This window comes from Salvelinus fontinalis, chromosome 25 (genome assembly GCF_029448725.1).
Source record: "Salvelinus fontinalis isolate EN_2023a chromosome 25, ASM2944872v1, whole genome shotgun sequence".
Taxonomy (NCBI): Eukaryota; Metazoa; Chordata; class Actinopteri; order Salmoniformes; family Salmonidae; genus Salvelinus; species Salvelinus fontinalis.
In genome coordinates this window covers 36,223,545-36,251,298 of record NC_074689.1, presented here as the reverse complement: position 1 = coordinate 36,251,298, position 27,754 = coordinate 36,223,545, and the positions used below count along the sequence as shown (strand labels likewise).

The following is a 27,754-nucleotide window of genomic DNA, read 5'->3' as shown; positions in this document are numbered from 1 at the left end:
CACCCGACCCCACACTTCAGTCCCATCTAACGGCCGACCCCACACTTCAGTCCCATCTAACACCCGACCCCACACTTCAGTCCCATCTAACGGCCGACCCCACACTTCAGTCCCATCTAACACCCGACCCCACACTTCAGTCCCATCTAACACCCGACCCCACACTTCAGTCCCATCTAACACCCGACCCCACACTTCAGTCCCATCTAACGGCCGACCCCACACTTCAGTCCCATCTAACACCCGACCCCACACTTCAGTCCCATCTAACACCCGACCCCACACTTCAGTCCCATCTAACACCCGACCCCATCTAACGCCCGACCCCACACTTCAGTCCCATCTAACACCCGACCCCACACTTCAGTCCCATCTAACACCCGACCCCACACTTCAGTCCCATCTAACACCCGACCCCACACTTCAGTCCCATCTAACACCCGACCCCACACTTCAGTCCCATCTAACACCCGACCCCACACTTCAGTCCCATCTAACGGCCGACCCCACACTTCAGTCCCATCTAACACCCGACCCCACACTTCAGTCCCATCTAACACCCGACCCCACACTTCAGTCCCATCTAACACCCGACCCCACACTTCAGTCCCATCTAACACCCGACCCCACACTTCAGTCCCATCTAACACCCGACCCCACACTTCAGGCCCATCTAACACCCGACCCCACACTTCAGTCCCATCTAACACCCGACCCCACACTTCAGTCCCATCTAACGGCCGACCCCACACTTCAGTCCCATCTAACACCCGACCCCACACTTCAGTCCCATCTAACACCCGACCCCACACTTCAGTCCCATCTAACACCCGACCCCACACTTCAGTCCCATCTAATACCCGACCCCACACTTCAGTCCCATCTAACACCCGACCCCACACTTCAGTCCCATCTAACACCCGACCCCATCTAACACCCGACCCCACACTTCAGTCCCATCTAACACCCGACCCCACACTTCAGTCCCATCTAACACCCGACCCCACACTTCAGTCCCATCTAACACCCGACCCCACACTTCAGTCCCATCTAACACCCGACCCCACACTTCAGTCCCATCTAACACCCGACCCCACACTTCAGGCCCATCTAACGGCCGACCCCACACTTCAGTCCCATCTAACGGCCGACCCCACACTTCAGTCCCATCTAACACCCGACCCCACACTTCAGTCCCATCTAACGGCCGACCCCACACTTCAGTCCCATCTAACACCCGACCCCACACTTCAGTCCCATCTAACGGCCGACCCCACACTTCAGTCCCATCTAACACCTGACCCCACACTTCAGGCCCATCTAACGGCCGACTCCACACTTCAGTCCCATCTAACACCCGACCCCACACTTCAGTCCCATCTAACACCCGACCCCACACTTCAGTCCCATCTAACGGCCGACCCCACACTTCAGTCCCATCTAACACCCGACCCCACACTTCAGTCCCATCTAACACCCGACCCCACACTTCAGTCCCATCTAACACCCGACCCCACACTTCAGGCCCATCTAACGGCCGACCCCACACTTCAGTCCCATCTAACGGCCGACCCCACACTTCAGTCCCATCTAACGGCCGACCCCACACTTCAGTCCCATCTAACGGCCGACCCCACACTTCAGTCCCATCTAACACCCGACCCCACACTTCAGTCCCATCTAACGGCCGACCCCACACTTCAGTCCCATCTAACACCCGACCCCACACTTCAGTCCCATCTAACGGCCGACCCCACACTTCAGTCCCATCTAACACCCGACCCCACACTTCAGTCCCATCTAACACCCGACCCCACACTTCAGTCCCATCTAACACCCGACCCCACACTTCAGTCCCATCTAACGGCAGACCCCACACTTCAGTCCCAGCTAACACCCGACCCCACACTTCAGTCCCATCTAACACCCGACCCCACACTTCAGGCCCATCTAACGGCCGACTCCACACTTCAGTCCCATCTAACACCCGACCCCACACTTCAGTCCCATCTAACACCCGACCCCACACTTCAGTCCCATCTAACGGCCGACCCCACACTTCAGTCCCATCTAACACCCGACCCCACACTTCAGTCCCATCTAACACCCGACCCCACACTTCAGTCCCATCTAACACCCGACCCCATCTAACGCCCGACCCCACACTTCAGTCCCATCTAACACCCGACCCCACACTTCAGTCCCATCTAACACCCGACCCCACACTTCAGTCCCATCTAACACCCGACCCCACACTTCAGTCCCATCTAACACCCGACCCCACACTTCAGTCCCATCTAACGGCCGACCCCACACTTCAGTCCCATCTAACGGCCGACCCCACACTTCAGTCCCATCTAACGGCCGACCCCACACTTCAGTCCCATCTAACACCCGACCCCACACTTCAGTCCCATCTAACACCCGACCCCACACTTCAGTCCCATCTAACACCCGACCCCACACTTCAGTCCCATCTAACACCCGACCCCACACTTCAGGCCCATCTAACACCCGACCCCACACTTCAGTCCCATCTAACACCCGACCCCACACTTCAGTCCCATCTAACACCCGACCCCACACTTCAGTCCCATCTAACGGCCGACCCCACACTTCAGTCCCATCTAACACCCGACCCCACACTTCAGTCCCATCTAACACCCGACCCCACACTTCAGTCCCAGCTAACACCCGACCCCATACTTCAGTCCCATCTAACGGCCGACCCCACACTTCAGTCCCATCTAACACCCGACCCCACACTTCAGTCCCATCTAACGGCCGACCCCACACTTCAGTCCCATCTAACACCCGACCCCACACTTCAGTCCCATCTAACACCCGACCCCACACTTCAGTCCCAGCTAACACCCGACCCCACACTTCAGTCCCAGCTAACACCCGACCCCACACTTCAGTCCCATCTAACACCCGACCCCACACTTCAGTCCCATCTAACACCCGACCCCACACTTCAGTCCCATCTAACGGCCGACCCCACACTTCAGTCCCATCTAACACCCGACCCCACACTTCAGTCCCATCTAACGGCAGAGATTGGGTTGTTTTTATTAACTGGAGAGAAACCTAATTTCTTTCAATCTAATCTCCGTAAATTCCGTTTTGACACAGTGATTTCAGAAAACAATCAAAAAACGCAGTGCGTTTGCTTGTGCTTGTGTGGAGATTTCCAGTGATGGTGCGTTTCCCCACTTTTACTGTGTGTGAATGAGCAGTAGACAAGCATTGTTACTGTACAAGTGGGAAAGACTTGGCCAACCACCCACGGCATGTCTACACAACCATCTTGTGGAAACTGTATTTCTATCATATTTTGATTTGACACAGACATTGATTCCTAGTCCCCTTCATTTTATGTTATGGTCTACCCTACTGGTTAATTTTATGTTATGGTCTACCCTACTGGTTAATTTTATGTTATGGTCTACCCTACACCTTCATGTTATTGTACGTGTAACAGTATAACTTTAATCCGTCCCCTCGCCCTGACCCATCGCTCCACAAAAGCCGCGGCTCTTGCAGAGCAAGGGGAACCACTACTTCAAGGTCTCAGAGCAAGTGACGTCACCGATTGAAAGGCTATTAGCGTGCACCACCGCTCACTAGCTAGCCATTTCACATCCGTTACATACGGTCTACCCTACAGGTCAATTTTATGTTGCGGTCTACCCTACAGGTCAATTTTATGTTGCGGTCTACCCTAAAGGTTAATTTTATGTTATGGTCTACCCTACAGGTCAATTTTATGTTGCGGTCTACCCTAAAGGTTAATTTTATGTTATGGTCTACCCTACAGGTCAATCTTATGTTGCGGTCTACCCTAAAGGTTAATTTTATGTTGCGGTCTACCCTACAGGTTAATTTTATGTTGCGGTCTACCCTAAAGGTTAATTTTATGTTATGGTCGACCTTACAGCTACGAGATATAGCAGCTATATTTTATAACCTCTTTGATGCAGTCCTTCATACAGGCATATAACTGCACATAAAAGCTAGCTCTCTAAATGAAATGTAATTTCCTTGAAATGCTATCGGATTGCTGTTTCTTTACAGCATATTTGATGATTTCATAAAAGAGTCCCCAGCGCCTACACTGTCTGCATACTCAATGTCTCCCAGGAATGTTGGAGCAGAACACTTTTTGTTTTTTTTGACAGAGGAAGGTGAATGTGAATAGTAATGGTTGATGGATTATTCATGTGTAATGACAACACCTCGGCTTTCACATATGGTATGTCTATTTTCTTATTTATATTATTGTATGTTGTTTATTTTGTGTGGTTTTCATATCAGCCCTTATCAGCTCTTGGGCTTCCAACCACACCTCCACATTAGTGCAACAGATAAATAAGTGTAAATAGTTAATTGTTAATCACTTTTATTGCACACAGTGTCCATCTAACTTATTATGTGACTTGTTAAGCACATTTTTACTCCTGAACTTATTTAGGCTTGCCATAACAAAGGGGATGAATACTTATTGCCTCAAGACATTTCAGCTTTTCATCATTCATTCATTTGTAAACATTTCTAAAAACATAATTCCACCTTGACGTTATGTGGTATGGGTATTGTGTGTAGGACAGTGACAATACATGTTTTATTTAATCAATTTAAAATTCAGGCTGTAACAACAAACTGTGGAAAAAGCCGCTGTATGTGTGTGCCTGTCCTCTCCAGGTGGCCTCTGGCTCTGTCACTGTCCTCTCCAGGTGGCCTCTGGCTCTGTCACTGTCCTCTCCATGTGGCCTCTGGCTCTGTCACTGTCCTCTCCAGGTGGCCTCTGGCTCTGTCACTGTCCTCTCCAGGTGGCCTCTGGCTCTGTCACTGTCCTCTCCAGGTGGCCTCTGGCTCTGTCACTGTCCTCTCCAGGTGGCCTCTGGCTCTGTCACTGTCCTCACCAGATGGCCTCTGGCTCTGTCACTGTCCTCTCCAGGTGGCCTCTGGCTCTGTCACTGTCCTCTCCAGATGGCCTCTGGCTCTGTCACTGTCCTCTCCAGGTGGCCTCTGGCTCTGTCACTGTCCTCTCCAGGTGGCCTCTGGCTCTGTCACTGTCCTCTCCAGGTGGCCTCTGGCTCTGTCACTGTCCTCTGGAGGAACTCTCCCTTCATTCCTGGAGGCTGTTATCATGAACACATCTGTTACTGCGATTCCCTCCAAAAGCAGTCGAGTCAAACACACTGCCACTTCTTCTGTGGTAGTTAACCAACGGGGATCTCAGCTCAGAGGGAAACAAGGCTTTAGTCACTATGGCTGTGAGACTGTACAAAGCTGATCTTATGCCCAGACGAATGAATATCATACACACAGCTTATCTCTTTAAAATGTTTCCCTTCGTGGTGTTGAGCTGTCTAGAAGATGGTATTTATACTTTATCCTCCATCTTTTTCTCCTAGTTTTCACTTAGCCTTTTCTTTCTGTTTCAGGGTTTGAGCTCTTCTCTCGTTCTCCCGCCTCATATTGCGGCCAGGTATCAAACCCCCAGGCTGTGCCCTTTGGACTTTATGAGTGAGCAGTGTAATGCATGCAGCTAAGATTAAACACGCCTTGCAAAAGTATTCACCCCCTTGGTGTTTTTCCTATTTTGTTGCATTGCCACCTGTAATTTAAATGGATTTGGATTTGGATTTCATGTAATGGACATACACAAAATAGTCCAAATTGGTGAGGTGAAATGAAAAAAATCAATCAATCAATCAAGTTTATTTTATATAGCCCTTCGTACATCAGCTAATATCTCGAAGTGCTGTACAGAAACCCAGCCTAAAACCCCAAACAGCAAGCAATGCAGGTGTAGAAGCACGGTGGCTAGGAAAAACTCCCTAGAAAGGCCAAAACCTAGGAAGAAACCTAGAGAGGAACCAGGCTATAAGGGGTGGTCAGTCCTCTTCTGGCTGTGCCGGGTGGAGATTATAACAGAACTATGCCAAGATGTTCAAAATGTTCATAAGTGACAAGCATGGTCAAATAATAATCATGAATAATTTTCAGTTGGCTTTTCATAGCCGATCATTAAGAGTTGAAAACAGCAGGTCTGGGACAGGTAGGGGTTCCATAACCGCAGGCAGAACAGTTGAAACTGGAATACTGCAGCAAGGCCAGGTGGACTGGGGACAGCAAGGAGTCATCATGCCCGGTAGTCCTGACGTATGGTCCTAGGGCTCAGGTCCTCCGAGAGAGAGAAAGAAATCACCTCCGGATGAAAAGTGTGCCCAAAGTAAACAGCCTGCTACTCAGGCCCAGAAGCTAGGATGTGCATATAACTAGTAGATTTGGATAGAAAACACTCCAAAAAGTTTCTAAAACTGTTAAAATAATGTCTGTGAGTATAACAGAACTGAAATGGCAGGCGAAAACCTGAGGAAAGTCCATCCAGGAAGTGCCATTACCTTGAAATGGCTGTTTTTCCAATGAAAGCCCATCCACCATTTAAAGGGATAGGACCCAGTTTCCGTTCCCTATGGCTTCCGCTAGTTGTGAACAGTCTTTAGACATTGTTTCAGGCTTTTATTCTGAAAAATGTGGGAGAATGACAACATTGAGTGAGTGGACTCTGGGATGTCCTCAGAGCTGGTTACTGCACGTGACCGAGAGCACGCCTTTCTTGTTTTTCTTTTTATATTGACGAAGCTTTTGTCCGGTTGAAATATTATCGAATATTTAGGCTAAAAACAACCTGAGGATTGATTATAAACATCGTTTGACATGTTTCTACGAACTTTACGGATACTATTTTGAATTTTTGTCTGCCTCTTGTGATCTCATTTGAACCATTGGATTACTGAACAAAACGCGGCAACAAAATTGAGGTTTTTGGATATAAAGAGGGAATTTATCAAACAAAACGAACATTTATTGTGTAACATGGAGTCTTGTGAGTGCAACCATATGAAGTTCATCAAAGGTAAGTGATTCATTTTATTGCTATTTCTGACTTTCGTGACTAATCTACTTGGCTGGTAACTGTACGTAATGTTTTGTGTGCTGAGCGCTGTCCTCAGATAATCGCATGGTTTGCTTTCGCCGTAAAGCCTTTTTAAAATCTGACATGGCGGCTGGATTAACAAGAGGTTAAGCTTTATTTTGATGTATAACACATATATTTTCAAGAATGTTAAATATTTGAATTGAGTATTTTTGAATTTCGCGCTCTGCAATTTCACTGGATGTTGGCCAGGTAAGACGGTAGCATCCCACACCCCCTAGAGAGGTAAAAAAAAAAGCTCCTAAATAAGATCTGGTGCAAACAATTACCTTCAGAAGTCACAATTAGTAAAATAAAGTCCACCTGTGTGCAATCTAAGTATCACATGATCTCAGTATATATACACCTGTTCTGAAAGGCCCCAGAGTCTGCAACAGAGCTGGGCTTTACAGAAGAGTGGCCAGAAAAAGGACATTGCTTAAACTAAAAAATAAGCAAACATGTTTGGTGTTCGCCAAAAGGCATGTGGGAGACTCCCCAAAATATGGAAGAAGATACTCTGGTCAGATGAGACTAAAATTGAGCTTTTTGGCCATCATGGAAAATGCAATATCTGGCGCAAACGCAACACCTCTCATCACCCCGAGAAAACCATCCACACAGTGAAGCATGGTGGTGGCAGCATCATGCTGTGGGGATGTTTTTCATCGGCAGGGACTGGGAAACTGGTCAGAATTGAAGGAATGATGGATGGTGCTAAATATGGGGATATTCTTGAGGGTAACCTGTTTCAGTCTTCCAGAGATTTGAGACTGGGACGGAGGTTCACCTTCCAGCAGGACAATGACCCTAAGCATACTGCTAAAGCAACACTCGAATGGTTTAAGGGGAAACATTTAAATGTCTTGGAATGTCCTAGTCAAAACCCAGACCTCAATCCAATTGAGAATCTGTGGTATGACTTAAAGATTGCTGTACACCAGCGGAACCCATCCAACTTGAAGGAGCTGGAGCAGTTTTTCCTTGAAGAATGGGCAGAAATCCCAGTGGCTAGATGTGCCAAGCTTATAGAGACATACCCCAAGAGACTTTCAGCTGGAATTGCTGCAAAAGATGGCTCTACAAAGTATTGACTTTGGGGGGGTGAATAGTTATGCACGCTCAAGTTTTCTGTTTTATTGTTTTATTTCTTGTATGTTTCACAATTAAACATATTTTACATCTTCAAAGTGGTCGGCATGTTGTGTAAATCAAATGATTCAACCCCCCCCCCCCCCCCCCCCCCCCACAAAAAAAATCAATTTTAATTCCAGGTTGTAAGGCAACAAGATAGGAAAAATGCCAAGGGGGATGAATACTTTCGCAAGCCACTGTCTATGCTGTATCCTGTCACGATGCCTGTCTTTCCTCTCTAGTGGGCTTGAAAAGGTCACAGGCATGATAAGGAAGTAAACTGTAGCCATCATGTGAAATGCTCACACACCTCAATCAGCTTCAAAATGGATGTCAATTCAATGAGACATTGATGTTTTTGCTGAATCTTGGGTAACCTGAAATAAAATAACACAATATGTCACAACAGGTCTAAATATATGTGTCATGTCAGTGTTATGACCATGTTATGACAGGTCTAAGACTAATCCTGACTGAACCAGGGTTCTAGAGAATAAGCCTTATGTCAAATGTCGACCGGACTAACACGGTCATCTGTAGCTCAGTTGCTAGAGCATGACACGCCAGGATAGTGTGTTCGATTCCCGGCGGGCACTCGTACCTAAAATGTATACCCGCATGACCCGCATGACCCGCGTGACCCGCGTGACCCGCGTGACCCGCGTGACCCGCGTGACCCGCGTGACCCGCGTGACCCGCGTGACTGTAAGTCGCGTTTGGATAAAACCGTCTGCTAAATTGCATATATTATTTGTGTAACGTTGTGCGTCTCCCTCTGTCGCTCTCTCTCTCTCTCTCTCTCTCCAGGCTACGGACAAGAGGAAAGCTCTGGAGGAGACCAAAGCCTACACCACCCAGTCCCTGGCCAGCGTTGCCTACCAGATCAATGCCTTAGCCAACAACGTGCTGCAGCTGTTGGACATCCAGGCCTCACAGCTGTGCCGAATGGAGTCCTCAATCAATCACATCTCTCAGGTCAGGACACACTCTGAGTCTCTCTTGCTTTTCTTAAACACACGCACACACACACACGCACACACACACACACACACACACACAAATCCACAGCTGTGGCGAATCAACCACTTCTCTCAGGCCAGGACACGTGGACACCCCCACCCACCAAACCACAGCTAAACTTGAAGAGCTGACATAGAAATAGATTTACAGTTTATTTTCTCTTAGTCCATGTACAGGGTGCCTTTCTGCAGTGACTATGGTGCCTTCGTCCATGTACAGGGCGCCATTATTGACTAACTGTGTGACTGACTGTGTGTTTGTATGAAGGACCGATTCTCTGCGCCTCCATGCCCTCTCTCTGTTTCTCTCTCTTTCTCACACACACCCACACACCAGGGTTTCTTTTAGGAACATTTTGGCGGCGGACAACGTGACCGGCAAAATATACATTTACAGGACATTTGAGAAATTTATCGGACATTTGAGAAATTTACCTGACATATGACAAATTTTCCTGACATATGACAAATTTACTGGACCTCTAAATGCATTGGGTGCGTACCACATTAGGGAATCCACCCACGATGCTCAAAAATCCCATTTAGATTATTGTAATTCATCTCATCAGAATAGAAAATAGCCTGTAAAGTTGTAATCAAATAGAGTAGAACCATGTTAATAAACTAACATGACAGGTTTTATTGAGAAGCAAAACATTGCCTGTTGCGTCTTCATCCCTGCTATAAATCATAAATGAATATCATTTAAAAAAACACATTAATAAAACACAACTTCAAAATATAATATTCGTATAATATAATTTGGGAACAACCTGTCCTGTAGGATATTTGTATTAACATTTCTATTAATAAACCACAAAACACAAATGTTTTCAAAAACGATCTAGGTCTCTCTAATTTAATCAAGCCTAGGCATGAACATTTTAATGAATAAATAACAAAACATGGCTGTCTTTGAACACCAGGGCCGGCTCGCCCCAACTCCCCATCCCCGCTGCATTTCAGCACCGCGGCAGTGGAAAGAGGGGACGCTCTACACGGCCACAGAATGAAGAAATTATCAAATTGATGTTGGACAATTACAAACTGTCAGGGGCAGAAAGACAGATGTTTTACCTTGTCAGCTTGGGGATTCGATCCAGCAACGTGGTTCATTGAGAACATTTTGCAATGCTCCTGTGAAACGAGGCAAATCGCGCCGTGTATTTATCAAAGCACTTGTTTCTCACTGTTTTTACAGTTCTACTGCACGACGTTAATAAATGTCTACTGTAACTCTCACAGGGTCATGACTTGTGATAGTGTATATGTATGTGGCTTATTGATAAGAAGGCTGTTTCCTGTTATATGCAGTTGGCCACCTAGTGATTGCAACATTGTAACTCGCTGATGTGAACAGTTGGCAACAATGTATCGTTGCCAAGCTCTATTGAATAAAGCTCAACTGAAAATCACCAATAGTGTATAAAACTCTAGTATCAATCCATTCCAAACCTTTATACTCTACATGACACAGGGGAGGAATGGGTTGATTTGGCCTAGGACGGCAGCAGAACTGCTAGGGCTGGGCCTGACCAAACACAATCATTTCCCTCTGATATACGTGCGTTTCGAGCGGACCTTTGCCCGCTCAAAGTGAGCCGCTGCTGTTTGGAAGTCACACTCCTTTCAGTAGCATCAGCCTCGCTACCTTGGTTACGGGGATAATCAACACGGTCTTCGCTCAGTGGGGTACACTTTGCGGAAGTCCTTTAATGAGGAGCTCGTGTCTTCTGTGTGATTTAGAAACACATCTGACAGTAATGTCCCAGCAGCTTGAGGATGTCTCATCCTATGAAGGATATTTGCCTTGGAAGTTTTTTTAATTTAACATTTATTGAACTAGGCAAGTCAGTTAAGAACAAATGATTATTTACAATGACGGCCTACACCGGCCAAACCCGGACGACGCTGGGCCAATTGTGCGCCGCCCTATGCGATTCCCAATCACGGCCGGATGTGATACAGCCTGGATTCGAACCAGTGACGCCTCTTGAACTGAGATGCAGTGCCTTAGACTGCTACACCATTATTTTACAATAGATTTTTTTTTTCTTCTCCCGGACAATTTGGCCACCAACAATTGTATTTATCGTTTTTTTTTAACGGCCAAAACAAACTGGGACTCCTAGGCCACAGGCCAGGCTCACACTGTTAGTCTGAACTGGGGCTCCTAGGCCACAGGCCAGGCTCACACTGTTAGTCTGAACTGGGACTCCTAGGCCACAGGCCAGGCTCACACTGTTAGTCTGAACTGGGACTCCTAGGCCACAGGCCAGGCTCACACTGTTAGTCCAAACTGGGACTCCTAGGCCACAGGCCAGGCTCACACTGTTAGTCTGAACTGGGACTCCTAGGCCACAGGCCAGGCTCACACTGTTAGTCCAAACTGGGACTCCTAGGCCACAGGCCAGGCTCACACTGTTAGTCTGAACTGGGACTCCTAGGCCACAGGCCAGGCTCACACTGTTAGTCCAAACTGGGACTCCTAGGTCACAGGCCAGGCTCACACTGTTAGTCCAAACTGGGACTCCTAGGCCACAGGCCAGGCTCACACTGTTAGTCTGAACTGGGACTCCTAGGCCACAGGCCAGGCTCACACTGTTAGTCTGAACTGGGACTCCTAGGCCACAGGCCAGGCTCACACTGTTAGTCCAAACTGGGACTCCTAGGCCACAGGCCAGGCTCACACTGTTAGTCTGAACTGGGACTCCTAGGCCACAGGCCAGGCTCACACTGTTAGTCTGAACTGGGACTCCTAGGCCACAGGCCAGGCTCACACTGTTAGTCTGACCTGGGACTCCTAGGCCACAGGCCAGGCTCACACTGTTAGTCTGACCTGGGACTCCTAGGCCACAGGCCAGGCTCACACTGTTAGTCTGACCTGGGACTCCTAGGCCACAGGCCAGGCTCACACTGTTAGTCTGAACTGGGACTCCTAGGCCACAGGCCAGGCTCACACTGTTAGTCCAAACTGGGACTCCTAGACCACAGGCCAGGCTCACACTGTTAGTCCAAACTGGGACTCCTAGGCCACAGGCCAGGCTCACACTGTTAGTCTGACCTGGGACTCCTAGGCCAGGCCACAGTCATTTCGAGCAGGTAAATCCACCAGCTAATCCAATGAAGTCATTAAGGACCTGGAACAAAGGGACATGTGACAGCTCACCATGGACTACAACTGGGGAATGTTCACCAATGTCCCAAACCCTCCATCATAATGTCGTCTGGAAATTATGCAACCGTTTAGTCATAGCCTTCAGGTCAAGTCTTGACACGGTGTTTGGGGTCGACAGTTGTTAATGGAACGTGGAACAGAGAAGACCCTCCTCTGTTTCTATGTTTTCTATAATGGATCGAGGCAAAGAATGTCTGAAATGTCCCAATGATAAACTGAAGGTCAAGACTCCTACATGAAATTCTCGCTCTCTCGGAGGGATGATAATTATCGTGTTTATTGTGAAGGGATGAGAATAGAGAGAGAGAGAGCGAGAGAGAGAGAGAGACAGAGAGAGAGAGCGAGAGAGAGAGAGAGAGACAGAGAGCGAGAGAGAGAGAGAGAGAGAGGGAGGAGAGAGACAGAGAGAGAGAGAGAGAGGAGAGAGAGAGGGAGAGAGAGAGAGAGAGGAGAGAGAGAGGAGAGAGAGAGGGAGAGAGAGAGGAGAGAGAGAGGAGAGAGAGAGGGAGAGAGGGAGAGAGAGAGAGAGAGGGAGAGATGAGAGAGGGAGAGATGAGAGAGGGAGAGATGAGAGAGGGAGAGAGGAGAGAGAGACAGAGAGAGAGAGAGAGACAGAGAGGATAATCATGGACATGAACCATATCAGGTTGTGTCAACACTCACAGATGACACACCTATGTCCAAAACGCCACTTTATTCCTGTCTCCATGACAACGATCCTTGCCATCCCTGACAATCAGGAACTTGCAAAGAGAGAGAAATTGGTTGAACATGTTCACCAGAGAGAACCTACTCACTCACTGCAATGGTCTGACGGAGTTGCTGAGCACAGTTTACCATCTGTTTCACTGTATTGACAAATACAGGGGTTTTTCCTTCTTTGGTTGCCATAGCCTTTCTGTGTGTATCCATGGCAATATCTGTGTAGTTAGATGAGGGCATGCAGGGTCATGATGGTTCTAGTGTTACTAAAGGGTTTAGTAAACAACCACCTTCCTCTGTCAACTACTTCTAATATCAGAGTTAGGGCCTCAGTCTGTGTTAATAGCAGAGTTAGGGCCTCAGTCTGTCTTAATAACTGAGAGTTAGGGCCTCAGTCTGTGTTAATAACAGAGAGTTAGGGCCTCAGTCTGTGTTAATAACAGAGAGTTAGGGCCTCAGTCTGTGTTAATCACAGAGTTAGGGCCTCAGTCTGTGTTAATAACAGAGTTAGGGCCTCAGTCTGTGTTAATAACAGAGTTAGGGCCTCAGTCTGTGTTAATAACAGAGTTAGGGCCTCAGTCTGTGTTAATAACAGGGTTAGGGCCTCAGTCTGTGTTAATAACAGAGTTAGGGCCTCAGTCTGTGTTAATAACAGAGTTAGGGCCTCAGTCTGTGTTAATAACAGAGTTAGGGCCTCAGTCTGTTAATAACAGAGTTAGGGCCTCAGTCTGTGTTAATAACTGAGAGTTAGGGCCTCAGTCTGTGTTAATAACTGAGAGTTAGGGCCTCAGTCTGTGTTAATAACTGAGAGTTAGGGCCTCAGTCTGTGTTAATAACTGAGAGTTAGGGCCTCAGTCTGTGTTAATAACTGAGAGTTAGGGCCTCAGTCTGTGTTAATAACAGAGTTTGGACCTCGGTCTGTGTTAATAACAGAGTTAGGGCCTCAGTCTGTGTTAATAACAGAGTTAGGGCCTCAGTCTGTGTTAATAACTGAGAGTTAGGGCAGCGGCCTGTGTTAATAACATAGTTAGGGCCTCAGTCTGTGTTAATAACAGAGTTAGGGCCTCAGTCTATGTTAATAACAGAGTTAGGGCCTCAGTCTGTGTTAATAACTGAGAGTTAGGGCCTCAGTCTGTGTTAATAACTGAGAGTTAGGGCCTCAGTCTGTGTTAATAACTGAGAGTTTAGGGCCTCAGTCTGTGTTAATAACAGAGAGTTAGGGCCTCAGTCTGTGTTAATAACAGAGTTAGGGCCTCGGTCTGTGTTAATAACAGAGTTAGGGCCTCGGTCTGTGTTAATAACAGAGTTAGGGCCTCGGTCTGTGTTAATAACTGAGAGTTAGGGCCTCAGTCTGTGTTAATAACAGAGTTAGGGCCTCAGTCTGTGTTAATAACTGAGAGTTAGGGCCTCAGTCTGTGTTAATAACTGAGAGTTAGGGCCTCAGTCTGTGTTAATAACTGAGAGTTAGGGCCTCAGTCTGTGTTAATAACAGAGTTAGGGCCTCAGTCTGTGTATCCTAGAGGTTAGAGTGTAGAGGCGGCAGGTAGCCTAGTGGCTAGAGTGTAGAGGTGGCAGGTAGCCTAGTGGTTAGAGTGTAGAGGCGGCAGGTAGCCTAGTGGTTAGAGCGTAGAGGCGGCAGGTAGCCTAGTGGTTAGAGCGTAGAGGCGGCAGGTAGCCTAGTGGTTAGAGCGTAGAGGCGGCAGGTAGCCTAGTGGTTAGAGTGTAGAGGTGGCAGGTAGCCTAGTGGTTAGAGCGTAGAGGCGGCAGGTAGCCTAGTGGTTAGAGCGTAGAGGCGGCAGGTAGCCTAGTGGTTAGAGCGTTGGACTAGTAACCGAAAGGTGCAAGATCGAATCCCTGAGCTGACAAGGTAAAAATCTGTCGTTCTGCCCCTGAACAAGGCAGTCAACCAACTGTTCCTAGGCCGTCATTGTAAATAAGAATTTGTTCTTAACTTACTTGCCTAGTTAAAATAAAGGTAAAATAAAGAGATGGATCATTCTTAAAAAGGGCCCCCTCTCAGCACGTGGATGGACGGGAGATTAGCCCAGCTCACGTGCTGGTGGTAGATGGGAAATTAGGAGGACTGCAGCACATTACAATGTCTTTAAAAGCTGCTGTGTGTGTGTGTGTGTGTGTGTGTGTGTGTGTGTGTGTGTGTGTGTGTGTGTGTGTGTGTGTGTGTGTGTGTGTCTGTGTGTGTGCGTGTGCGTGTGCGTGTGCGTCTGTGTGTGTGTGTGCGTGTGCGTGTGCGTGTGCGTGTGCGTGTGCGTGTGCGTGTGCGTGTGCGTGTGTGTGTGTGTGTGTGTGTGTGTGTGTGTGTGTGTGTGTGTTCTCAAAACACTACAAATCCCTTATTTCCCTGGAGATCTCCCCGCAGAGGAAGTACTCTAATTCTTGCCATAATTCCCTCAGTCATTTCTGCCGATGCCAGTTTCCCCTTGGGACTTTGGAGGGGGGGCTGTGGCCAGTTTTCCCATGTGGAGGGGGGGGGGGCTGATGACAGTTTTCCCATGGGACTGTGGCGGTGGAGGGGGGGGGGGGCTGATGCCAGTTTTCCAATGGGACTGTGGTGGTGGAGGGGGGGGGGCTGATGACAGTTTTCCAATGGGACTGTGGCGGGGGGGGGGGGGGGGGGGGGGCTGATGCCAGTTTTCCCATGGGACTGTGGCGGTGGAGGGGGGGCTGATGCCAGTTTTCCCATGGGGCGGTGGAGGGGGGGGGGCTGATGCCAGTTTTCCAATGGGACTGTGGTGGTGGAGGGTGGGGGGCTGATGACAGTTTTCCCATGGGACTGTGGAGGGGGGGGGCTGATGACAGTTTTCCAATGGGACTGTGGTGGTGGAGGGGGGGCTGATGCCAGTTTTCCCATGGGACTGTGGCGGGGGGGGCTGATGCCAGTTTTCCCATGGGACTGTGGCGGGGGGGGGGGGGGGGGTGGGCTGATGCCAGTGTTCCCATGGGACTGTGGCGGTGGAGGGGGGGCTAATGCCAGTTTTCCCATGGGACTGTGGTGGTGGAGGCGGGGGCTGATGCCAGTTTTCCCATGGGACTGTGGTGGTGGAGGGGGGGCCTGATGCCAGCAATCCTGGGTGTTGTGGCCAGGCCTGGCGTCTGGAAGGTTAGAGACGGTTGTCCCATGGTTAGGGAATAGGGAGTGTCTGCTGACTGGTGTCTGTGTGGCTCCCTAGTTTCCTACAATCAGTAGGGCCTGATGCAGAGCATCTATATATGAATGTCTTGGTCACTGTGCTTTATATATGACTGTCTTGGTCACTGTGCTCTATATATGACTGTCTTGGTCACTGTGCTCTATATATGACTGTCTCTGTCAATGTGCTCTATATATGACTGTCTTGGTCACTGTGCTCTATATATGACTGTCTTGGTCACTGTGCTCTATATATGAATGTCTTGGTCACTGTGCTCTATATATGGACACAGAGTGGTGTAGTGAAGGGGCTGAGGAGACAATATAGTGGTGTAGTGAAGGGGCTGAGGAGACAGAGTGGTGTAGTGAAGGGGCTGAGGAGACAGAGTGGTGTAGTGAAGGGGCCGAGGAGATAGAGTGGTGTAGTGAAGGGGCTGAGGAGACAGAGTGGTGTAGTGAAGAGGTTGAGGACACAGAGTGGTGTAGTGAAGGGGCTGAGGACACAGAGTGGTGTAGTGAAGGGGCTGAGGAGACAGAGTGGTGTAATGAAGGGGCTGGGGAGACAGAGTGGTGTAATGAAGGGGCTGGGGAGACAGAGTGGTGTAGTGAAGGGGCTGAGGACACAGAGTGGTGTAGTGAAGGGGCTGAGGAGACAGAGTGGTGTAGTGAAGGGGCTGAGGACACAGAGTGGTGTAGTGAAGGGGCTGAGGAGACAGAGTGGTGTAGTGAAGGGGCTGGGGAGACAGAGTGGTGTATTGAAGGGGCTGAGGAGACAGAGTGGTGTAGTGAAGGGGCTGAGGAGACAGAGTGGTGTAGTGAAGGGGCTGAGGACACAGAGTGGTGTAGTGAAGGGGCTGAGGAGACAGAGTGGTGTAGTGAAGGGGCTGAGGAGACAGAGTGGTGTAGTGAAGGGGCTGAGGACACAGAGTGGTGTAGTGAAGGGGCTGAGGAGACAGAGTGGTGTAGTGAAGGGGCTGAGGAGACAGAGTGGTGTAGTGAAGGGGCTGAGGACACAGAGTGGTGTAGTGAAGGGGCTGAGGACACAGAGTGGTGTAGTGAAGGGGCTGAGGACACAGAGTGGTGTAGTGAAGGGGCTGAGGAGACAGAGTGGTGTAGTGAAGGGGCTGAGGAGACAGAGTGGTGTAGTGAAGGGGCTGAGGAGACAGAGTGGTGTAGTGAAGGCGCTGAGGACACAGAGTGGTGTAGTGAAGGGGCTGAGGAGACAGAGTGGTGTAGTGAAGGGGCTGAGGAGACAGAGTGGTGTAGTGAAGGGGCTGAGGACACAGAGTGGTGTAGTGAAGGGGCTGAGGAGACAGAGTGGTGTAGTGAAGGGGCTGAGGGCACAGAGTGGTGTAGTGAAGGGGCTGAGGGCACAGAGTGGTGTAGTGAAGGGGCTGAGGAGACACAGAGTGGTGTAGTGAAGGGGCTGAGGACACAGAGTGGTGTAGTGAAGGGGCTGAGGACACAGAGTGGTGTAGTGAAGGGGCTGAGGAGACAGAGTGGTGTAGTGAAGGGGCTGAGGACACAGAGTGGTGTAGTGAAGGGGCTGAGGAGACAGAGTGGTGTAGTGAAGGGGCTGAGGAGACAGAGTGGTGTAGTGAAGGGGCTGAGGACACAGAGTGGTGTAGTGAAGGGGCTGAGGAGACAGAGTGGTGTAGTGAAGGGGCTGAGGACACAGAGTGGTGTAGTGAAGGGGCTGAGGACACAGAGTGGTGTAGTGAAGGGGCTGAGGACACAGAGTGGTGTAGTGAAGGGGCTGAGGAGACAGAGTGGTGTAGTGAAGGGGCTGAGGAGACAGAGTGGTGTAGTGAAGGGGCTGGGGACACAGAGTGGTGTAGTGAAGGGGCTGAGGAGACAGAGTGGTGTAGTGAAGGGGCTGAGGAGACAGAGTGGTGTAGTGAATGGGCTGAGGAGACAGAGTGGTGTAGTGAATGGGCTGAGGAGACAGAGTGGTGTAGTGAAGGGGCTGAGGAGACAGAGTGGTGTAGTGAAGGGGCTGAGGACACAGAGTGGTGTAGTGAAGGGGCTGAGGAGACAGAGTGGTGTAGTGAAGGGGCTGAGGAGACAGAGTGGTGTAGTGAAGGGGCTGGGGACACAGAGTGGTGTAGTGAAGGGGCTGAGGACACAGAGTGGTGTAGTGAAGGGGCTGAGGAGACAGAGTGGTGTAGTGAAGGGGCTGAGGAGACAGAGTGGTGTAGTGAATGGGCTGAGGAGACAGAGTGGTGTAGTGAAGGGGCTGAGGACACAGAGTGGTGTAGTGAAGGGGCTGAGGACACAGAGTGGTGTAGTGAAGGGGCTGAGGAGACAGAGTGGTGTAGTGAAGGGGCTGAGGAGACAGAGTGGTGTAGTGAAGGGGCTGGGGACACAGAGTGGTGTAGTGAAGGGGCTGAGGACACAGAGTGGTGTAGTGAAGGGGCTGAGGAGACAGAGTGGTGTAGTGAAGGGGCTGAGGGCACAGAGTGGTGTAGTGAAGGGGCTGAGGGCACAGAGTGGTGTAGTGAAGGGGCTGAGGAGACACAGAGTGGTGTAGTGAAGGGGCTGAGGACACAGAGTGGTGTAGTGAAGGGGCTGAGGACACAGAGTGGTGTAGTGAAGGGGCTGAGGACACAGAGTGGTGTAGTGAAGGGGCTGAGGAGACAGAGTGGTGTAGTGAAGGGGCTGAGGAGACAGAGTGGTGTAGTGAAGGGGCTGAGGACACAGAGTGGTGTAGTGAAGGGGCTGAGGAGACAGAGTGGTGTAGTGAAGGGGCTGAGGAGACAGAGTGGTGTAGTGAAGGGGCTGAGGAGACAGAGTGGTGTAGTGAAGGGGCTGAGGACACAAAGTGGTGTAGTGAAGGGGCTGAGGAGACAGAGTGGTGTAGTGAAGGGGCTGAGGACACAGAGTGGTGTAGTGAAGGGGCTGAGGAGACATAGTGGTGTAGTGAAGGGGCTGAGGAGACAGAGTGGTGTAGTGAAGGGGCTGGGGACACAGAGTGGTGTAGTGAAGGGGCTGAGGAGACAGAGTGGTGTAGTGAAGGGGCTGAGGAGACAGAGTGGTGTAGTGAAGGCGCTGAGGACACAGAGTGGTGTAGTGAAGGGGCTGAGGAGACAGAGTGGTGTAGTGAAGGGGCTGAGGAGACAGAGTGGTGTAGTGAAGGGGCTGAGGACACAGAGTGGTGTAGTGAAAGGGCTGGGGACACAGAGTGGTGTAGTGAAGGGGCTGAGGAGACAGAGTGGTGTAGTGAAGGCGCTGAGGACACAGAGTGGTGTAGTGAAGGGGCTGAGGAGACAGAGTGGTGTAGTGAAGGGGCTGAGGGCACAGAGTGGTGTAGTGAAGGGGCTGAGGGCACAGAGTGGTGTAGTGAAGGGGCTGAGGAGACACAGAGTGGTGTAGTGAAGGGGCTGAGGACACAGAGTGGTGTAGTGAAGGGGCTGAGGACACAGAGTGGTGTAGTGAAGGGGCTGAGGAGACAGAGTGGTGTAGTGAAGGGGCTGAGGAGACAGAGTGGTGTAGTGAAGGGGCTGAGGAGACAGAGTGGTGTAGTGAAGGGGCTGAGGACACAGAGTTGTGTCGTGAAGGGGCTGAGGAGACAGAGTGGTGTAGTGAAGGGGCTGAGGAGACAGAGTGGTGTAGTGAAGGGGCTGAGGAGACAGAGTGGTGTAGTGAATGGGCTGAGGAGACAGAGTGGTGTAGTGAAGGGGCTGAGGACACAGAGTGGTGTAGTGAAGGGGCTGAGGAGACAGAGTGGTGTAGTGAAGGGGCTGAGGAGACAGAGTGGTGTAGTGAATGGGCTGAGGAGACAGAGTGGTGTAGTGAAGGGGCTGAGGACACAGAGTGGTGTAGTGAAGGGGCTGAGGACACAGAGTGGTGTAGTGAAGGGGCTGAGGAGACAGAGTGGTGTAGTGAAGGGGCTGAGGAGACAGAGTGGTGTAGTGAAGGGGCTGGGGACACAGAGTGGTGTAGTGAAGGGGCTGAGGACACAGAGTGGTGTAGTGAAGGGGCTGAGGAGACAGAGTGGTGTAGTGAAGGGGCTGAGGGCACAGAGTGGTGTAGTGAAGGGGCTGAGGGCACAGAGTGGTGTAGTGAAGGGGCTGAGGAGACACAGAGTGGTGTAGTGAAGGGGCTGAGGACACAGAGTGGTGTAGTGAAGGGGCTGAGGACACAGAGTGGTGTAGTGAAGGGGCTGAGGACACAGAGTGGTGTAGTGAAGGGGCTGAGGAGACAGAGTGGTGTAGTGAAGGGGCTGAGGAGACAGAGTGGTGTAGTGAAGGGGCTGAGGACACAGAGTGGTGTAGTGAAGGGGCTGAGGAGACAGAGTGGTGTAGTGAAGGGGCTGAGGAGACAGAGTGGTGTAGTGAAGGGGCTGAGGAGACAGAGTGGTGTAGTGAAGGGGCTGAGGACACAAAGTGGTGTAGTGAAGGGGCTGAGGAGACAGAGTGGTGTAGTGAAGGGGCTGAGGACACAGAGTGGTGTAGTGAAGGGGCTGAGGAGACATAGTGGTGTAGTGAAGGGGCTGAGGAGACAGAGTGGTGTAGTGAAGGGGCTGGGGACACAGAGTGGTGTAGTGAAGGGGCTGAGGAGACAGAGTGGTGTAGTGAAGGGGCTGAGGAGACAGAGTGGTGTAGTGAAGGCGCTGAGGACACAGAGTGGTGTAGTGAAGGGGCTGAGGAGACAGAGTGGTGTAGTGAAGGGGCTGAGGAGACAGAGTGGTGTAGTGAAGGGGCTGAGGACACAGAGTGGTGTAGTGAAAGGGCTGGGGACACAGAGTGGTGTAGTGAAGGGGCTGAGGAGACAGAGTGGTGTAGTGAAGGCGCTGAGGACACAGAGTGGTGTAGTGAAGGGGCTGAGGAGACAGAGTGGTGTAGTGAAGGGGCTGAGGGCACAGAGTGGTGTAGTGAAGGGGCTGAGGGCACAGAGTGGTGTAGTGAAGGGGCTGAGGAGACACAGAGTGGTGTAGTGAAGGGGCTGAGGACACAGAGTGGTGTAGTGAAGGGGCTGAGGACACAGAGTGGTGTAGTGAAGGGGCTGAGGAGACAGAGTGGTGTAGTGAAGGGGCTGAGGAGACAGAGTGGTGTAGTGAAGGGGCTGAGGAGACAGAGTGGTGTAGTGAAGGGGCTGAGGACACAGAGTTGTGTCGTGAAGGGGCTGAGGAGACAGAGTGGTGTAGTGAAGGGGCTGAGGAGACAGAGTGGTGTAGTGAAGGGGCTGAGGACACAGAGTGGTGTAGTGAAGGGGCTGAGGAGACAGAGTGGTGTAGTGAAGGGGCTGAGGAGACAGAGTGGTGTAGTGAAGGGGCTGAGGAGACAGAGTGGTGTAGTGAAGGGGCTGAGGAGACAGAGTGGTGTAGTGAAGGGGCTGAGGAGACAGAGTGGTGTAGTGAAGGGGCTGAGGAGACAGAGTGGTGTAGTGAAGGGGCTGAGGAGACACAGTGGTGTAGTGAAGGGGCTGAGGACACAGAGTGGTGTAGTGAAGGTGCTGAGGAGACAGAGTGGTGTGTGTTCCTGGTGTGTGTGTGTGTGTGTGTGTGAGTGTGAGTGTGTGTGTGAGTGTGAGTGTGAGTGTGAGTGTGAGTGTGTGTATGCAGCTGGGGCCTCTCGTGCATGTCTTTCTCTTTCTAAGTTTGTAACTGCACAGGGTGGGGTTGGAATAGTCATCCTTGCCAAAGCATTCCTCTCCACCTAACAAACTATCTCCAATTAGATCCAATCATATTTTCCTCTGTTCCCCCGTAGCTCCATGAACACCAGTGGGACCTTCCCTTTTAGAAGAGAGCCAGTCATTTCCCCTGGATTAGTTTATGGGGCGGGGCACAAATATCCCAGAAGCATCACCAAAGGCAGATAGCTAAAAACTATTGGCTGAGGCTCTGCTGCGTACGTGTGTCACTCTCAGAAATTATCATCTGCTTCCTGACAGATTAGCTGTTTGAGTCACAGATGTTTATAACCAGTCTGAGATGACACTGCATTTCAGTGCTCTGTTTCAGGGGTCGATCCCTGAAGTCTACTGGTGATTCAGTGAGCCAGGTGTTGCTGGTCTACACACAGTCTACTGGTGATTCAGTGAGCCAGGTGTTGCTGGTCTACACACAGTCTACTGGTGATTCAGTGAGCCAGGTGTTGCTGGTCTACACACAGTCTACTGGTGATTCAGTGAGCCAGGTGTTGCTGGTCTACACACAGTCTACTGGTGATTCAGTGCTCTGTTTCAGGGGTTGATCCCTGAAGTCTACTGGTGATTCAGTGCTCTGTTTCAGGGGTTGATCCCTGAAGTCTACTGGTGATTCAGTGCTCTGTTTCAGGGGTTGATCCCTGAAGTCTACTGGTGATTCAGTGAGTCAGGTGCTGCTGGTCTACACACAGTCTACTGGTGATTCAGTGAGCGAGGTGCTGCTTGTCTACACACAGTCTACTGGTGATTCAGTGAGCCAGGTGCTGCTTGTCTACACACAGTCTACTGGTGATTCAGTGAGCCAGGTGCTGCTTGTCTACACACAGTCTACTGGTGATTCAGTGAGCCAGGTGCTGCTTGTCTACACACAGTGTACTGGTGATTCAGTGAGTCAGGTGCTGCTTGTCTACACACAGTGTATTGTTGATTCAGTGAGCCAGGTGCTGCTTGTCTGCACACAGTCTACTGGTGATTCAGTGAGTCAGGTGCTGCTTGTCAACACACAGTGTATTGTTGATTCAGTGAGTCAGGTGTTGCTTGTCTACACACAGTGTACTGGTGATTCAGTGAGTCAGGTGCTGCTTGTCTACACACAGTGTATTGTTGATTCAGTGAGCCAGGTGCTGCTTGTCTACACACAGTGTATTGGTGATTCAGTGAGTCAGGTGCTGCTTGTCAACACACAGTGTATTGTTGATTCAGTGAGTCAGGTGTTGCTTGTCTACACACAGTGTACTGGTGATTCAGTGAGCCAGGTGCTGCTTGTCTACACACAGTCTACTGGTGATTCAGTGAGCCAGGTGTTGCTTGTCAACACACAGTCTACTGGTGATTCAGTGAGCCAGGTGCTGCTGGTCTACACACAGTGTATTGGTGATTCAGTGAGTCAGGTGCTGCTTGTCAACACACAGTGTATTGGTGATTCAGTGAGCCAGGTGAATCAACAGATTTAATTTTTCCCGTACGAAAAATGTATCAACCCCAACAAAAATGTCCATGAATTATAATCCACATAAATCCATTTCCTGTTGCTACGGGATTATCTTCCTGCTGTAGCAAACTGTACACAACCAGAGACCATTCTCGTAATAATATTTTGAAATTGTTCTTTTGAATGTCAATGTGGTGCAATTGTGTAAAGTGGGTCATTTTACCCAGACTCTATATTTTATAATAGAAGTCCTGCAAAACGGATAGGTTCCATTCTGTACTTAAATTCGAGACTCCAGTCTTCAATTGACTTGATTTATTAGGCGACATGCCAAGGCTAGATGGGCAAAATCAAAGTAGTTGTTTTGGTGCAGAATCTCTTATAGGCTGTGTCCAAACAAAATGGTCGACCTTGGCATGTTGTCCTGACTCTTTGAAAATGCTGTTTTTCCTCTGATGGGAATGTCGATCTGCCTGAGTTTTCTCACACATAGTTGTCTGGTCTCTTCCGGCCCCCGGCTGTGTTGAATGTGTTTTCTGGAGAACGGGTGTTAAGATTCACCGGATTAATCCTGTTTTTCCACAGAATCGCTACGTTTACTGCCAGAACCTGATCCGTCGAGGACTCCTTGACCGGACGTTTTGGCTAACTCGTCAGATGGAAGCTCTTAAAATGATGTGTCGAGTTATACTAACTTCCCCTGAGAAACGGGCCTCTCCCAGGGCTCCTGGACAGCCATGTTGGCTCGCGTCACAGATGAATGCTTTCAGATGTTCTGGCTTACACTGCCCTGAGAAACAGACAGAAGCCCGACACGGGTTTGTCTTTTGAGTGGTCTGTCCTCACCTTACCGGAACAGCTATGGTTTGACTCACTCCACCTATAGATGTGCTTGGTACAGTGGACAGAAGCCAGACACGGGTTCTCGGGTCCTCTATCTTTGCTTGCTTTTCAAAACCCATTTGCTGAGAAGCGGGAAGGGACCTCTGACTTTGTCATCCAATGGGTTTTGATAAGGAGGCTAGGAGAGAGGACGTGAGGAATCAAAGAAATAGCCATTGTGATTCTCCCACAGTGAGAGGTGTGACATAGGTTGATAGTTCTGCCTCGGCTATCTTCACCTGTGGTCTGTGGGAGAGTGTAGAGTTGGAATCATTTTACTACCAGAAATAAGACATGTACTGTAGTATTCTAAAGTGTGTAATGGGAACTGAGAGTCATTTTGCGTGTTCTGTGGTGTGTGTGTGTGTGTGTGTGTGTGTGTGTGTGTGTGTGTGTGTGTGTGTGTGTGTGTGTGTGTGTGTGTGTGTGTGTGTGTGTGTGTGTGTGTGTGTGTGTGTGTGTGTTCTGTGGTGTGTGTGTTCTGTGGTGTGTGTGTTCTGTGGTGTGTGTGTGTGTGTGTTCTGTGGTGTGTGTGTGTGTTCTGTGGTGTGTGTGTGTGTGTGTGTGTGTGTGTGTGTGTGTGTGTGTGTGTGTGTGTGTGTGTGTGTGTGTGTGTGTGTGTGTGTGTGTGTGTGTGTGTGTGTGTGTGTGTGTGTTCTGTGGTGTGTGTGTTCTGTGGTGTGTGTGTTCTGTGGTGTGTGTGTGTGTGTGTGTGTGTTCTGTGGTGTGCGTGTGTGTGTGTGTGTGTGTTCTGTGGTGTGTGTGTGTGTGTGTGTGTGTGTGTGTGTGTGTGTGTGTTCTGTGGTGTGTGTGTGTGTGTGTTCTGTGGTGTGCGTGTTCTGTGGTGTGTGTGTGTGTGTGTTCTGTGGTGTGTGTGTGTGTGTGTGTGTGTGTGTGTGTGTGTGTGTGTGTGTGTGTGTGTGTGTGTGTGTGTGTGTTCTGTGGTGTGTGTGTTCTGTGGTGTGTGTGTGTGTGTGTGTGTGTGTGTGTGTGTGTGTGTGTGTGTGTGTGTGTGTGTGTTGTGTGGTGTGTGTGTGTGTGTGTGTTCTGTGGTGTGCGTGTTCTGTGGTGTGCGTGTTCTGTGGTGTGTGTGTGTGTGTGTGTGTTTGTGTGTGTGTGTGTGTGTGTGTTCTGTGGTGTGTGTGTGTGTGTGTGAGGTATCTCTCTGAGGAACACAGACTCTGCAAGTTTGCTGAAACATCTGGCCATGTCTATTTTCTCTCTCTCTCTGTCCAAATATAATCATGAATCATGTATGGTTTAGCTCTATTATAAACCATTGGTACATTTGATCCTGTCGAGCTAACCACGAACACACACACACACACACACACACACACACACACACACACACACACACACACACACACACACACACACACACACACACACACACACACACACACACACACACACACACACACACGGGCATGTTTGTCTGTTAATGTTCCCCATGCTGTTCCCCGCACCCAGCTCAACCCTGATAGGTCTACAGGTCTGGTGTGTCCACCCAGCTCAACTCTGATAGGTCTACAGGTCTGGTGTGTCCACCCAGCTCAACCCTGATAGGTCTACAGGTCTGTTGTGTTCACCCAGCTCAACCCTGATAGGTCTACAGGTCTGGTGTGTCCACCCAGCTCAACCCTGATAGGTCTATAGGTCTGTTGTGTCTACCCAGCTCAACCCTGATAGGTCTACAGGTCTGGTGTGTCCACCCAGCTCAACCCTGATAGGTCTATAGGTCTGGTGTGTCCACCCAGCTCAACCCTGATAGGTCTACAGGTCTGTTGTGTCCACCCAGCTCAACCCTGATAGGTCTGTTGTGTCCACCCTGCTCAACCCTGATAGGTCTACAGGTCTGTTGTGTCCACCCAGCTCAACCCTGATAGGTCTACATGTCTGGTGTGTCCACCCAGCTCAACCCTGATAGGTCTACAGGTCTGGTGTGTCCACCCAGCCCCATCCTGATAGGTCTACAGGTCTGGTGTGTCCACCCAGCTCAACCCTGATAGGTCTACAGGTCTGGTGTGTCCACCCAGCTCAACCCTGATAGGTCTACAGGTCTGGTGTGTCCACCCAGCTCAACTCTGATAGGTCTACAGGTCTGGTGTGTCCACCCAGCTCAACCCTGATAGGTCTGTTAGAGTTCTTTCCGTCCATGGATTAGCTGATGTTTTATTGTGGACATCATCTCATCCAGCCATGCAGCCAAAGCCCTGAAACCCTCTGTCAGTTACTGAAGTGAAACCAGCTGTCTGCACCATGTCTGGAGATTCTCTCTCTTCCTTCTCTCTCTCCACCTGACTTGTCCAGAACAGCATGTGTCAATTCTGTCCCCTGCTCTTCGACTCTCACATGACTCCCCCAGCTCGCCGACTGAGGAATCAGCTGAGGTGTAAATCAATATCGGGAGGTAGCAGTGGTCACCATGGGAACATCCCATGATTCTCATAAACTTCCTCCACCCCGGGATCCGTTATGGCGTTGGGACAGACACACACACACACACACAAAGTGGTCTCAATCATTTGTGATATCACTTATCTTTAAAACCCACTTGAGAGACATAGTTCCAGCAGACATCCGGAACCTTGTTTTAAGCTTGTTCTCCACAAAGAACCAATAGTTTCCTCTTTTTTTTCACTGTTTTGTTCATTTTAAAACATTTCTTTTTTATATAGTACGATCATGCCAATTCTTTACTGACATAGTTTCTTGTTGCTCCTACTAATAATATAACAATCCAACCTGGAAAACCCAGTGTTGATGTACAGCCGCCCACAGCCCAACGGGAAGGGATTACTTCCTCATCTTCAACCAAACAACCCTTCGTGTCCTGAAATAGCCGATGACTCTAGCTGGTGCATGAATGACGATGGAAGGAATAAACTGGCAGCAAGAACAAATGCTGACTAAGGTCCTCCAATCACGGAAGAGGGTGACTATTCACTGGGTGGGAGGCGGGTAAGTGGAATGAGAGAAAGCAGAAGGAGAGGAAAAAGACAAGGATATAGTTGAGAGGGGTGAGGTGAGGTGAGGTGGGGTGAGAGGTGAATGGAGGGGAGGAGAGGAGAGTTGAGGGGTGGGTGAGGTGAGGTGAGGTGGGGTGAGAGGTGAATGGAGGGGAGGAGAGGAGAGTTGAGGGGTGGGTGAGGTGAGGTGGGGTGAGTTGAGAGGTGAATGGAGGGGAGGGGAGGAGAGTTGAGGGGTGGGTGAGGTGAGGTGGGGTGAGGTGAGAGGTGAATGGAGGGGAGGAGAGGAGAGTTGAGGGGTGGGGGAGGGGTGAGGTGGGGTGAGTTGAGAGGTGAATGGAGGGGAGGGGAGGAGAGTTGAGGGGTGGGAGAGGGGTGAGGTGAGGTGGGGTGGGGTGAGGTGAGGTGAGAGGTGAATGGAGGGGAGGAGAGTTGAAGGGTGGGGGAGGTGTGAGGTGAGGTGGGGTGAGAGGTTAATGGAGGGGAGGGGAGTTGAGGGGTGGGGGAGGGGGGAGGTGAGGTGAGGTGAGAGGTGAATGGAGGGGAGGGGAGTTGAGGGGTGGGGGAGGGGTGAGGTGAGGTGAGAGGTGAATGGAGGGGAGGGGAGGAGAGTTGAGGGGTGGGGGAGGGGTGAGGTGGGGTGGGGTGAG

General features: G+C 50.2%; 1 protein-coding gene across 7 annotated transcripts in view; it reads left to right on the top strand.

The window, feature by feature from the left end:
• Positions 1-27,754, top strand: part of LOC129823243 (abl interactor 1-like) — a 131,665-nt gene that overhangs the window by 28,857 nt on the left and 75,054 nt on the right. For all 7 annotated transcript variants that reach the window (XM_055882136.1, XM_055882137.1, XM_055882140.1 and 4 more), the window contains exon 2: positions 8,930-9,097. In XM_055882136.1, coding sequence (XP_055738111.1) covers positions 8,930-9,097 — 168 coding nt within the window. The remainder of the gene's footprint in view (positions 1-8,929; positions 9,098-27,754) is intronic.